Source organism: Acanthochromis polyacanthus, chromosome 4, assembly GCF_021347895.1.
Source record: "Acanthochromis polyacanthus isolate Apoly-LR-REF ecotype Palm Island chromosome 4, KAUST_Apoly_ChrSc, whole genome shotgun sequence".
In the NCBI taxonomy this organism is placed as follows: domain Eukaryota; kingdom Metazoa; phylum Chordata; class Actinopteri; family Pomacentridae; genus Acanthochromis; species Acanthochromis polyacanthus.
The window spans coordinates 23,285,023-23,298,075 of NC_067116.1; the positions used below are offsets into that span (position 1 = coordinate 23,285,023).

General features: G+C 38.0%; 2 protein-coding genes across 2 annotated transcripts; both read right to left on the minus strand.

The window, feature by feature from the left end:
* Positions 1-649: 649 nt before the first annotated feature.
* On the minus strand, positions 650-6,255 carry il12rb1 (interleukin 12 receptor subunit beta 1; the record flags this gene model as incomplete). Its single annotated transcript, XM_051947651.1, has 7 exons — positions 650-1,200; positions 3,084-3,156; positions 3,339-3,408; positions 3,559-3,714; positions 3,839-3,994; positions 5,788-5,886; positions 6,096-6,255. Coding segments are annotated over 7 exons (1,011 nt in total), but the record flags the coding sequence as incomplete, so codon positions are not given.
* LOC110950096 (uncharacterized) lies at positions 6,164-12,850 on the minus strand. Its single transcript, XM_051947742.1, has 8 exons — positions 12,701-12,850; positions 11,916-12,039; positions 10,495-10,646; positions 10,257-10,402; positions 10,127-10,166; positions 8,020-8,139; positions 7,505-7,581; positions 6,164-6,557 (listed from the first exon to the last, which is right to left on the minus strand). Exons 1-8 carry the CDS (start codon positions 12,771-12,773, stop codon positions 6,285-6,287), a joined length of 1,005 nt encoding a protein of 334 aa, XP_051803702.1. The 5' UTR covers positions 12,774-12,850; the 3' UTR covers positions 6,164-6,284.
* Positions 12,851-13,053: the final 203 nt, after the last annotated feature.

Genomic DNA, 13,053 nt, shown 5'->3' on the forward strand with positions numbered 1-13,053 from the left:
GCCTGAATGTTTTTATCACTTATTTTTAGGGACTCAGAACTCAGAGTTTCATCAACATAGCCCACAGTCACAAATTTTCACTGGGCTTATGGTGGTGGATTTGTATTATTCAGAGTAACTCAGTTATTATTATTACATTTAATATTAGTATGAATAGTAGCAGCAGTAGTAGTAGCACATTTTATAGTAGGACGTCAATGAGTCCAATTAGGAAATAACCCAATCAGCTGGTCATATTTAACCCAGCAAAAGTGGTGTATTTATTTACTGGGTTGGGTCAAGTGAGCAACACAAGATTCTGGGTTCATTGGCCAAAACCAGAACTGACTCAAACCAGCACAGCACCTCTTGTATCCCATAGTGACCTACGTTAAAGATGTTTCTTTTAATGCGATAATAGCCCACAGTATGAATAAATGAATGATAGTACAATCAAATGAAAACTCAGTATCACTAAAGTTATTACAATGAATTGTGAAGCAAATGGGGGTGATGTAAATGTCACGGCAGTCTGTCAAAGCAGATGGTGAGCTAGTGTTTACCAAAAAGTCCACAGAAAGAAGTTTGCCTATGACAAGAAGTTTTGTTTGAAAAAACCTAAAAAGTATGAATGAATAATACAAGTGTCTACCAGGATTCGTGATACACAATTTAAAAAAAGGTTTATTGACAAAACATGCTGAACAATCCTCCTGCCACATACCGACATTGTAATTAAAACATGAGTAAAAAGTGAAAAATACATTAATGTCAAACAGTTAAAAACTAGACAACTTTAATGACAAAATGTTTTTGCAGATAAATCATTGCTTGTGGAAAATTTGTCCAGTTTTCTGTGTGAGACAACAAATAAGCCTATCTTTGTGCAATTGTGTGCAATGAGGTATTTAAAGATAAATCCATCTATAAGTCTGTCTTCGTATCAAACACTAAACCAGTTCTGTATATCAGCATGGTGAGTTCATTTTCCACCTGTTCAAGGTCTGTCTTCAGTGCCTGATTTGCAGAACTAGGACTCAAACACTCATCATCGGAGCCTCCTGAGTCACTCCTCTCATTCTCCACGTCCTCGTCAGTCCCATCACCCCACTCTCCTCCGAGCACCGTGGTCTCTTCTGCCTCCTCAGAGAGAGACTTTCCCTCTGAATGCACTTGGTACAGCGTCAGGTCATGGACCTCCTCTTTGTTCTCCAACATCTCCTGTTGTGGGTCCGAGAACAAATTCAGGGTTCAAAAGTTAACAGATAAACAAAGAACAAACATGAATATCATATAGGTTGTTTGCACAGGTTATTTTTAATCACCAAAACTGTTGAGAGAGTCTTTGATTAGGCATAGAATTGATGGGTTGTCTGACTGCAGTGATTTACTGTTTACTGTATTATTAAACACAGAGTTCTGCTTTATGGTCAGATTTAAAACTTTGTGGTTCTCACATCGTCTTTTGACGTAATCATTAGGGAATTCCCTCTAATTCATATGCTTCCCGGCTGCGAAACACACACATATATGTATATATATGCATATATATGCTACACATCTAAACCCACTGCTTCCCTTTCTATGTGTTTTACTTCTATTTTTTAATTTCCACTCATCTAGCAGACATACTCACATGAGTTACATAAGCTCAACTGAAAAAACATTGTTCACTTTTGGGATTTAAAAACAAAAGTAGTCTCTTCAAAAAATATTTGGATCTTATCACTTTTCGCACATTTTGTAGTGTTGTAGATTTGATTTTAAATTGGTAAATTTGACATGTTTCCCCAACAAACTGAGCTCAAAAACCTGTAATGATGAATTGAAAGCATATTTTTTAAATTAAATGTTGCAAAAGTTTAAAAAATAAACAACTTACATCATGTTACAAAAGCCCTTAAGGAAATGCTTTGCAGAAGCCCCTTTGGCAGCCATTGCAGTTTCACGTCTTCTTAAGTAAGTCTCTGCAGGCTTTGAACGCATGAATTTCTGCAGTTTAACTCACTCGTCCCTTCAGATCCTGTCAAGCTTCACCAGATCAGATCGGAAGTGTCTATGAACTTTTGCCTTCAGGTCTCTCTGTAGATATTCTCTGAGGTTTCAGTCTGAGCTTTGGCTCAAACAAGGACAGTAAGAGAGTCATCCTGTAGAAACTAAAGTGTTACCTTGGGTACTTTTTCATATCATTGCTCTGCAGAATAGTGAATCATCATCCCAGCCTCAGGTCTCTGCCTTCTGTAGCAGGATTTCATAAACCTCTCTGTATTTAACTGGAGTCTTCCTTTACCTGACACTGCAAGCGCATTCACATAGTATGATACTGCCACCACCATGCTTCACTGCAGCAATGGAAGTGGCAGGTGATGAGCAGTGTTTGATGTTCAACTGACACAATGCTTGAAGTTTCTGCTCAAATTTTTTTCAGTTTTTGGCTGATAAATTGAGAGATTCTTTCTCCTCATTTCTCATGACCTCAAGATTCCTTTAGAGACAGTTGGGAAAGCTCTAAGCATGCTGCTGTGGCAATCATTCGGAGTGACCTGAGTCTTGCTTCTGTGCCATAAAGGCCTGACTGATGGAGTGCTGTTGAGGCAGATGTCCTTCCAGCAGGTTTTACCATCACTTCAGGGGAAGTGTAAAACTATTAGATGCTGTTTGGTTGGATAGCCAAATCAGTAACGAGGACTGCTGGTTTCAAATTTCTGAAAGTTCACCATGCTCCTGGGAACACTCATCACAGGTTAATTCTCTCTCAACTTCTGCCATAAAAGTTCTGTGGACTCCATGGCTTGATTTATGTGCTTTCATGCAATGTGTCTTGTGAAATCTAACATACGCTGGTGTTTTCTTTTCCAAACTACATCCAATCTATTCGGATCCACCACTGGATGTTGAAGTTCTACTTCTCTGTGTATCTTATTGGGAAGAGTTATTACCAAAAAGGTCAAAACCCCAAACCTGCCATCAGGCACTTATGAAGTCACTGGGAACTTCTGTATCGCATAAATGGCAAGACCAACTGTGTGGGGTTTCAGAGAGAGTTTTAAAAATGTACCAAATCTTTAACAGCCTCTGATCCCAGATAAAGTGCAGCATCTTACCTCACACTTCGGACAGGGCGTGAAATCTGGAATAACAGGCGTTGGCACAGGAGGAAAGATCCTATTTTTGATTCTAGATATCAGAACAGAGCAGTAGATGTTAATAACAAAGCCACATGTGAAGAAGTGCTTCATTTTCTGAGCTCCTTCACATTTGAAAAAATCAAGTGAAATTCAGAAAATGTTAGAACATACTGTAAATGTATTAATACACTTATTCTAAAACATAGAATATTAAAATTAGGGGTCACCCACTTGTTCAGGACAATGGTGCACACCATTGTGAAGGAAAAGAATATAAACAGCAAGCCTAAACTCAACCACACTGAAAGAGAAAAAAAAGAAAAGACCAGATGAGAAAAGAAGATAAGTTGAGAAAGTACAAAAAAGAGAAAACTGCTCCATTGATGTGTTATCATTACAACAAAACCACAAAGCCATTTCGGTATGAGAGTTGATCCTGTAGGCCTTATACCATTCAAGTGTTTCTCTGGCCTCGTGGTGATTGTTATCGTGGCTTTTGGTCCTTCTCCCTTCCGTGTAACTCCAGCGAGGCTAACGTTGTATTTAGCTCCTGGTGTCAAGTTTTCCAGACGGTATTTTACCGTTGAGGCTGATATGTTGGAGCACACTGATCAAATGAGACGGGTAAAAACTTTCAGAAAGTTTCACAGAACAGGAAAATGTGTTATTGGGAAATTACTCAGCTTAAAATATCAAACAGATACAGATGAGTAAAAAAGTGACTTTCACACCTTCTGGCTCATCCTGTGAACTGATTTTCACTCTGCACAACCTGTAGTGTGTGAGAAAGCCTCGCTGCTCCTTATACGGAATCGTCTTCCACGACAAGTTAACAGAGCTGTGTGCTTCATTAAAAACCAATAAACCCTGAGGTTCTTTGGCTGGTGCTGAAATGGAAAAGAAAAATGTATCCTTTACAATGTGTGGAGGCAAACTGTGCAGTGCTGTAGCTTAGGCTAAACTTTCATGTACTGATTTCCACTGGATGAGTACGTGAGATCCACATCAGTAACTATTTCTTGTTTAGCCTCATGTTAACCAGCTGTACAAGACTCCTCATTTTGTTTGTTCACTGATAAGAGCAGATTTGAAAAGAAAAACTTGCTACTCTGTAAAGATCTGAATAGAAACATGAATGCTTCAAGCTAGATTCTGATGTCAGCATGCAAACAGACTCACAACGACAACAACACTATAGATACTTTGCACTTATTTAATGCTTTATATAGTGGTGCCCAACGCTTTTTGCAATGTTTCTTATTTATCCCACACTGCGATTATTGGACAACCTGCTCTACCATGTGAGCTGTATTTGCCTCATAAATGCGGCTCTTAGTGAAGGAGGGGCTGATAGGAATGCCTTTAGTTTTGGAGGCAGATCATAAACCTAAGTACTGTATTCAATGGGTCTGACCTAATGACAGTGCTACACTGAAAATTAATTTTCAGGAAATGCATTTGACAGAGGGCATGCAGGTCTGTGCATAATTTTCACTCCATTCAATAGTTTTTGTGGTATTTCACCTAAAAATACAAATATGTATATTATGATGCTTCTCAGGGTATGAAGAAAGTCATTAGGATTCATGCCCTTGGAAAAACTTACCGTCGTTTACATCTATAACTATGAAACAGCCTCAAGTTCCACAGGTAGTACAGACCTCGCATAGCTATTAACCCTCTGAAGCCCCAAACAAGCCAGCAGGCTCTAAAAGCATGTTATCTTTCTTAGAAAATCTCCAAATGTCACAGGCGATCAGAGCCAGAAATGGTATAAACTGTAAGAATTGTCAGATTTTCAACTTTTTTCTTTGGACCAATCATGTGTGATGTGGAAATCCATCAGGAAAATTATCCAAATCTGAGCTTAAAATCGTGTTATTTCATGCAGTTTTTTCCTCTACAATTCTATTTAGAGAAATCCCATTCTGTTAAGTACAAAAAAAATCTCCTGTGTAACTGTGAAGCCGTTACTGACTCAACTGCACACAAAACAAAAGATTCAGTGTTTGGCTAGACTGTGGGCCGCGTAAAATCAGAGCAGATAGGCGACATGTACTGAACCAAATAAAGATGTATGTAGTAAAATATATATAACATGTAGAGACACCATTTCATATTTTTAATGTTTGTAATTCTTGTGGGCGCTTGGAAACTTGCTAAACTTCTATGCATTGTTATGCTATTTCTATAGATATGCAGGACTTCATATTGCAGAGAAAAATGAACCTACAGTGAGCAAAAATGAGTCACAGAAACTGATTGAGGTTCAGATAGTTAAGAAGAGTTCCTTACTGGCACTAATTTTGTCTTTGGAATCATAACAGACAAAGACAGACTGAGACCGATCAGCTTATCTGTAAATTAAGTGTACTTGTCAAACTATTACTATAACAGTTCTTTAAGCCGTTCAGTTGATATGGACGTGAAGGGGCCGTGTGGCTGCTGTCATAATTTTAATTCCTGTTCATCAGGAGCAATGGGGGATTTGGGGGATTTAAAGCCGTGATTAAAGATGTCCTCCAGTCCTTTCTGATCAGTTCTGGGGGAAATTAAAAATATATAATCGTACAATGTTGATCACTGTGGAGGATTTGCTGCCGTCTTTCAAACAGGTGAACTAAGTCTGCAGTGACCCTGTGCATTGTAGTGTACTGATGTTTACTGTGAAGACACTTACCGCCCTCTCTCTGATAAAAGAGACACATTTTAACAGTCTGTGGGTTCCCACCTTTACATCTGTGTTCAAAGTAAAGGTAGCGGATGTAGTCCTTTATGTCTGCAACAGAGACAGAAAGTCTGCTTTGGTCTGCAGTTGTGACCTCCTTTACTTCCTTTATAATGGTTGCATAAAAATCAGGTACAAGTAAAAAATATTTTTGCTCTTTGCGTGTCAAAAAATCATCAAGAGAATTTGGTGAAAACAAAGTGCAAGAATCCAGTCTGTGTAAAAAAAAAAAACACAAGAGCACTTTATATACAACTTACTCTGTTTTAATTGTTTCTTTTTGTTCTTCTTTGTTCCTCTTCCTGATAAAGTTGTCACATTTGTTGGCCTTAAATCTGGGTTTTGGAGTTCGTACCACTGAAGGCAAGTGGACTTGTCTAATTTTTCATTCAGTGACGTTTTGTCACAAACTGCCAGAGAGAAAAGAAATCAAAGTTTTTGTGGTCTACTTAAGGATAAATATGCAGGATGCGACACTCATCCACCAGCCTACTTTTTAAATCTGCCACAGGTTCGGTTGGTATTTGTACGACTGCTGGAGGAGAAGAACCTGCTGCGTTTCTGGCGATAACAGAGATGTTGACAGCCGAGTATGGCACATAAATTGTGTGTTTATTCATGTGATGTTTTTTCCTCTTTTCCTCACAAGGACACCCCTGAGAAGACAGCGTGTCACTCAGGATGTACGTCACTCCGCTGACTGCTGCTGCATGTGGCATTTTCTGAGGAGCAGAGACGAGCTTTTAGTTTAGACTGACACCACAAACTGAACCAACATTTAATCATGGAGCAAGTACATAAACACTGAATATGAAGAAATCCAGTCGGAAAACAAAACGGTAGAACCTGACGGCAATGGGACAAACAGTCTGTTTCAATTCCATTTGCAGTTTTGAGCACTTAAGAGTGCATTTGTGAGGGCAGGAAGTAGGCCAGTGTCTCTCAGTCTGCAATATGCCAACCCACACCTAAACGTACTTGTACCAACATTTGAAAGGCCACATAAAGCCTTAAAGTCAGCTCAGAATCCCCCTTTTACAGCAAAAAAATTAATTAAAAAAACCCCAAAACCATCACCTAGTCTTCATGACATTGATAAGAGTGATATCACATATTGGATGTTGCCCATAAATTGTGACTATCATATTTATAAATAATTTGAAAAAAATGTTCCCTAAAAATGCAATCAGACTTTTGAAATAATCTTTTATTTGGAGCAGAGGCATAATTCTAGATACCTTCAAAATATAACTGCTTTAAAAATTGTGCTACTGCTCCAGTGCCAGTCGTTGTCATCTGACTGTAACTGTAGTGAATGCTGGATCCTGCTTGTTTAGTTGACGCAGGAAGTAAAGTGGCTTCTTGCAAATGCATTCTAGGTGTGAATGATGGCACAGTCAAAGGGATTGACTTCTTATTTAGTTGAAAAAACGTTCCCATTTATGGCTGCACACGATGAAGATTGCTATGACAACTCTCTGAGTACTGAGTACACTCTGAACAGCGTTTTTTTTTAGGGCAAATCTGTGTTTCTTTCCAATATTTCTTCTGCAGCACAGCACATTATTGCAGAATATGGGTCAGTGTGTACCAGAGAAAAGGAATATTTTTCATGTGTGTTGCTTTAATCTATATGTGCCGTCTTTCTGGTATTGCTTTACTGACTTACCGGCCAAGTAAGCACCACCTTTCGAGCTCCTTTTTCAAGCGTTGTTGTCGGGGTGACATTAGGTTCATGTTCAAGTTCTACAGTGAAAACATAAATAATAAATGAGCAGAAAAACATCTGAGTAAGTGTTAATCTTCCACATTTCAGTGAAGCTGCATCTGTTCAGTTTGCTTTCAGAGGAATTTGTATATGTTTTATGAATTCAGATGTCATAAATATAAACTAATGCTTTACTTTTAAAAACATTTTTATTTGCATATATGGTTCCTGTGTGAGAGAAGAAGGAGAATTTACAGTTGCAGGTACAGACTCGTTATAGTGTCACCTTGGAGTTCATGCATGTACAGTATATAGTGTAGTTTTAAAATGATCAAACATTCTCTTTAGCGTCTATGTGAATAAAAAAAAAAGAAATTTTACTTATTTATTTCAAAGACGCTAATTATTTTAGGTCAAAAGTGTTGCCAAACACACCATGAAAGCTATAATCCATTTGTTTAATTAGATTAGTTTACCTGCAGGAGCGATCACAACTGGAGACCAGTTGCTCCACAGTGGGTTTTTGGCCTTACTAGACTGTTGTCTGATCTGAATCTCATAAGCTGAATAGTTCAGATTCTCAACAACAATCTGGTCTGTTCAGACAAAAAAAAATAAAAAATCTGTTATTTGGTAGATTATTTTTTCTCATACACTTTGCATTTTGAACAACTTGCCATATTAAATGATAAAGGTGGATGCTCATCAGTCTCTTTCAAACTCAGCTTTGACTGTTACAGAAACAACTCATGCTAACGGTTATGCTGTGTTGACATCCAACTGTTTAATACATTTACACTACCATTCAAAAGTTTCACCCGATCTGTTCGAAATGTCCTTATTTTTGAAAATAAAGCAGTTTTTTTCAGTGAAGACAACAATAAATTAAATAGAAATCCAGTCTAGACATTGTTAATGTGGTAAATGACTATTCTAGCTGGAATCGACTAATTTTTAATGGAATATCTCCATAGGGGTACAGAGGAACATTTCCAGCAACCATCACTCCTGTGTTCTAATGCTACATTGTGTTAGCTAATGGTGTTGAAAGGCTAATTGATTATTAGAAAACCTTTGTGCAGTTATGTCAGCACATAAATAAATGTGGGTTTTCATGGAAAACATGACATTGTCTAGGTGACCCTAAACTTTTGAATGGTAGTGTATTTAAGCAACTAAATGGCAAAATAAACAAAAACATTAAAGATTTGTGTTAAAGAAAATGGGAATTTCTGACACAGAACTTCAAGCATGTCTAAAATATAATATTAACTCAGTTAACCAGTAACTGATACACCTGATATATTAAAGCTATTTGTTTGCATCCGTTTTTATTTGAGAGCAGAGGGTTAATCACGGGCAAAGCATGAAAGCAGCATTAGTGTTTTAGGAAGTCAGAGAGTTAGCCAGACATGCTAACTCTCGCACCCTACATTAGCACTGAAAACACATTTTAATTGAATTCCACAGTACAGTTCCTCTTGTATTTTCATTGTGAAAAGGAAAACAAACACACTAAAAAACGCTCGGTACAGGGTGATTCCTACAACCTCATCATTACGCACAGAAAACAGAAAGCGACAAATCCAAAGCCTGACAAGTCAGTTGTAGTTAAGATTTCTCAGTTATGACTGGACAGCCTGTACTTGGGTGAAGAGATAAGCGAACAGTTCATCAGGATAAAGCAATATACTATAAAAGACAGACAAAGCCTCCAGGGTTGACAACTGATGTTGATGTAGAGGTGGCTTAAACCTGTATTCTTTCTAACAGCCAGCAGGGGCTGATGACTCTGGTTGATAAAAGAAATCAGATTATATAGAAGTTAATGAGAAAATGAGTCTACTTCTTAACTGATTGGTTACGTCAGTAAACATTTTGTCTTCGAGTTTATGGTCTGAATTACTAATTTCAAGTCTCTTTTAACACAGCATGATGTTTATACTGTAAATTATGGTCCTGTTTAGAGTGAAATGAATGTTAAAGTTGAGTATCCATGAGGACGTTACTGCATTGTAACTGATAGTCCACTGCTATATTGCTGTGTGTAGTGTCCTCAAGTTGTCAGTCAGATCCACCTCTTGAACAGATTAAATAAACCAATAAGGTGATGGCCAAATTTCAAACTTAAGACTTCCAAACGTTAGTCCCCATATCACCAGGTGACAACATCATGGCTATGTCCATCTTTTGTTTACAGCCTGAGGACCTAAAACCATTTTCCTCGTATAGATCACGATGATAAAAGAGTTGGCTGTAAAACTGTTGATAAGACATTGAACTGCAAAAACGACCAAATTCACTCTGTTCTGAAATTTTACGTTTTTTACAGAAAGAAATTTTATTTTATTTCCGTGATTTCATTCTAAGCGAAAATCTGTAGGCCAAGCGAAGCACTTATGCACATGTGAAATGAAAATAATTCCGTCCTGCATTAAAAAGTGTGAGTGTGGTCCGTCAGTGGTTCTCAGATCCACAAACACAGAACTACTTTAGCTCACAGTAAACATAAAATAAAGGTAAATAACTGTTTCATTCAAAAAACACTTTGGTTAGAAGGACATAAGACACTGATGTACTCACAATTCAAAGCCTCATTGGTGGTGTTTGCTATTCTCTCTAACTGCAATGCAGATATAAGGATAAATGATCAGCAGCAGTAAATACATAAATTAAACTTGGATACAAAAGATGCAGTTACATTAAGCCTTACTTGTTTCCATGATTCTGTGGGGCGTGCATATGGCCGAAACCAGACCTCTGCCCGGGCTGGATACTTCTCTGCAGCCTGCCAGCTTAAGCTGAGGTTTTTTTTTAACCAGCTTACTGAAATATTTTGCGGCGTTTCATATTTAACTGCTGGGAAAAAGCAAAACCTTCAGTGCAGTTATCTTACTTGCCTAATCAGAAATTGTGCTGCTAAATTTGCCGTTGGTTTGTCATTCCAGTACCTGTGTCCTCCAGTGTAACAGACCTCCGGAGTGATGTGCAGCTGGAGTCTCCTACATGAGCTTCCACCCAAATAACAACAGGACGAGTTCGTATCAGCTGCTCCTCAACTATCTTAGTCGAGTTCCCCTTGATGTTATCGAATTTATTTCCACTACGGAGAAAAGTGAAAATGTATGAATGCAGTGAAAGCATCAGAAAGAAAACATCTCACAGTTCTTCAGTACCAGCCTGATGTGTATTTAACATCTAGTTTCATCCATTTGTTCTTGCTGGCAAATTGGATAATCATCACCAGCAACAGGCAGAGACTCCTTAACTCAGCTTAGCATAAAGGTGTGGGGAAACCATTAGCTGAATGATACTGTGTGAAATACTAAGGCCAAAGTTGAAGGAAATATTTGAAAATCTCGTTATCTAAATACAATTTATTTGCAGACACATCTATGAAACCTTTTGCACACAGACTGTATATTAAATATGTGCATAGTTTTGGGCTCTGTATTCCTTCTGACAGCCAGCAGGGGGTGACGTCTCCAGTTGCAAAAAAGAAGTCTGATTGTGTAGAAGTCTATGAGAAAATTAACTTACTTTTTATTTGATCTGTTATCTCAGTAAACATTCTTAATGAATTTGTGGTCTCAATCGCAAGTCTCATGATTTTTTAAATGCAGCATGGTATTCATTCTGGAAATTATGGTCCCATATAGTTTAAAATGAACAATAAAGTAGGGTATGTTTTAGGGCAGTGCTACTTTGATTGGCAATTCTCTACCAAATCACCACGTATAATGTCCTCAGGTTCTTAACGTGACCACTGACTTGTTATGTTTGCTATCAGAAGGCCAAGACTCTAGGATTTAAAACAGTAATCCAAAACCCAGTGGATGATGTTACTAAGGCTCTGTCCATCTTTCATGCACATACTTCTATTCAATCTCATATATTTAGCATCTTTGTCTTGTCTTTCTTGAAATAAAATGGAGGAATAGGGACAGTGAAAATAGTTTGGACAACAAACATAACTAAGCCAGTGGCAGAATGCTGCAAGGTAAGTTGGCTATTTTGGAGATATCCTCTTCATTTAAACATTTAGAAGACTATAAAGCAGGACAACATGTCAGCTCCCCTGAAGTGAAACCAAAATAGCAAGGTAATATGGACTGTTTAATTGAGCCTGTGTAGTAATGACTTAGAAAAACATAGTAAATGGTTTATATATAGCTAGATAACATGAATGCTAGACAGTGGTGAGCAAACAGTGAGCATCAGTAGCATCTTTATATACAGTCTATATGGGACTGATGAGTTGACTGCACGGTGCTTATTGGTTGATAGAGGGGATCACATTTATAAAGTACAAAAAACAATTCATGAACATGTTAACTGAAGCAATTAAATGCTGGAACTGAGCAATACCCACTCAATGTAAAGGTCAAACGTCACATCGCTCTCATTGGTGTTCAGGCTCCATTCACAAATGTAGACAGTCTGGTCAGCATGTTGTCTGAAGCACTGAGGACTAGAGGGACGCTCACACGCTGACCCTTTGGAGAAACAAAAAAATAATCTAATTCAATGTTTTTAAACACAGATTTGCTCAAGTTTTCATCAAGTTGGCTCTTGCATTGACTTAAACGGAAACATTGCCTGTCTGAATACTAGCTTGCGGTGTCTGCTTCTTTCATGAACGCTGCTTTAAAAAAAAGCCTTGCACCTATGTGGTATCTATTGCGCTGTTCCAGAAATACATAGACATTTTCATCAGCCAAAATAGCCTCAGCATTAAATCCAAAGCACACGACAAGCTAAAATCCACTTTCTGAACATGTTTTAGCTCTTGAGCTCACTCAGACAAGGCTGGAGATCGGTCCAAACTCCAAATTTGCATTTGATTTGTAGAAAAATGTACATATGCCAGCATGTTAGGTGCATATTTCACTATAAATACAGACGCTTCAGCAAGTCTGCACAGAACAGAGTAGAGCGGATGCCACCTGTTAGTGGAAACCACAAAATGCTGATAAGCTAACCAACACTTTGTGGCTGACATTTTACTTTTACAGAATTGTCATTTTGTTATGTTTGATTTGTTTTCTGCTCCGTGTTGTGAATTAGTGAGACAGAAGCAAACATAAAATGAAAAGCTCGCACATGAAGAAAAATGTAAAAATAATTTAGAACATATATAATATATAATATATTTACCTTTGCCAATAGCTGCAAGGAACATAAACAAAACGCATCCATGTAGTGTGCTCCAGCACCTAAAAGTTTCCATGAGGTGAAGAGGAAAGCCGGGAAAGACAATCGGTCTCTCGATTGTGAGAGTCAACCTGCCTTCGTGTAACTCTGTTGTCTTTCTCAGAAATGTTGCAGTTTCTAAGCTTTCATTTCATATGAGTTGCAGCAAAACCACAAGAGTGACGGGTGGGGGGAGGTTGTCTCCGTCACATTGTCATTCAGACACAACAGCACGTCTCTGTATGACTCTTTGAAGTCATTTGTTGATCTTTTTTTCTTACGTTCATTTCCCTACAACTGTTTTTAGTTCTCTTCGA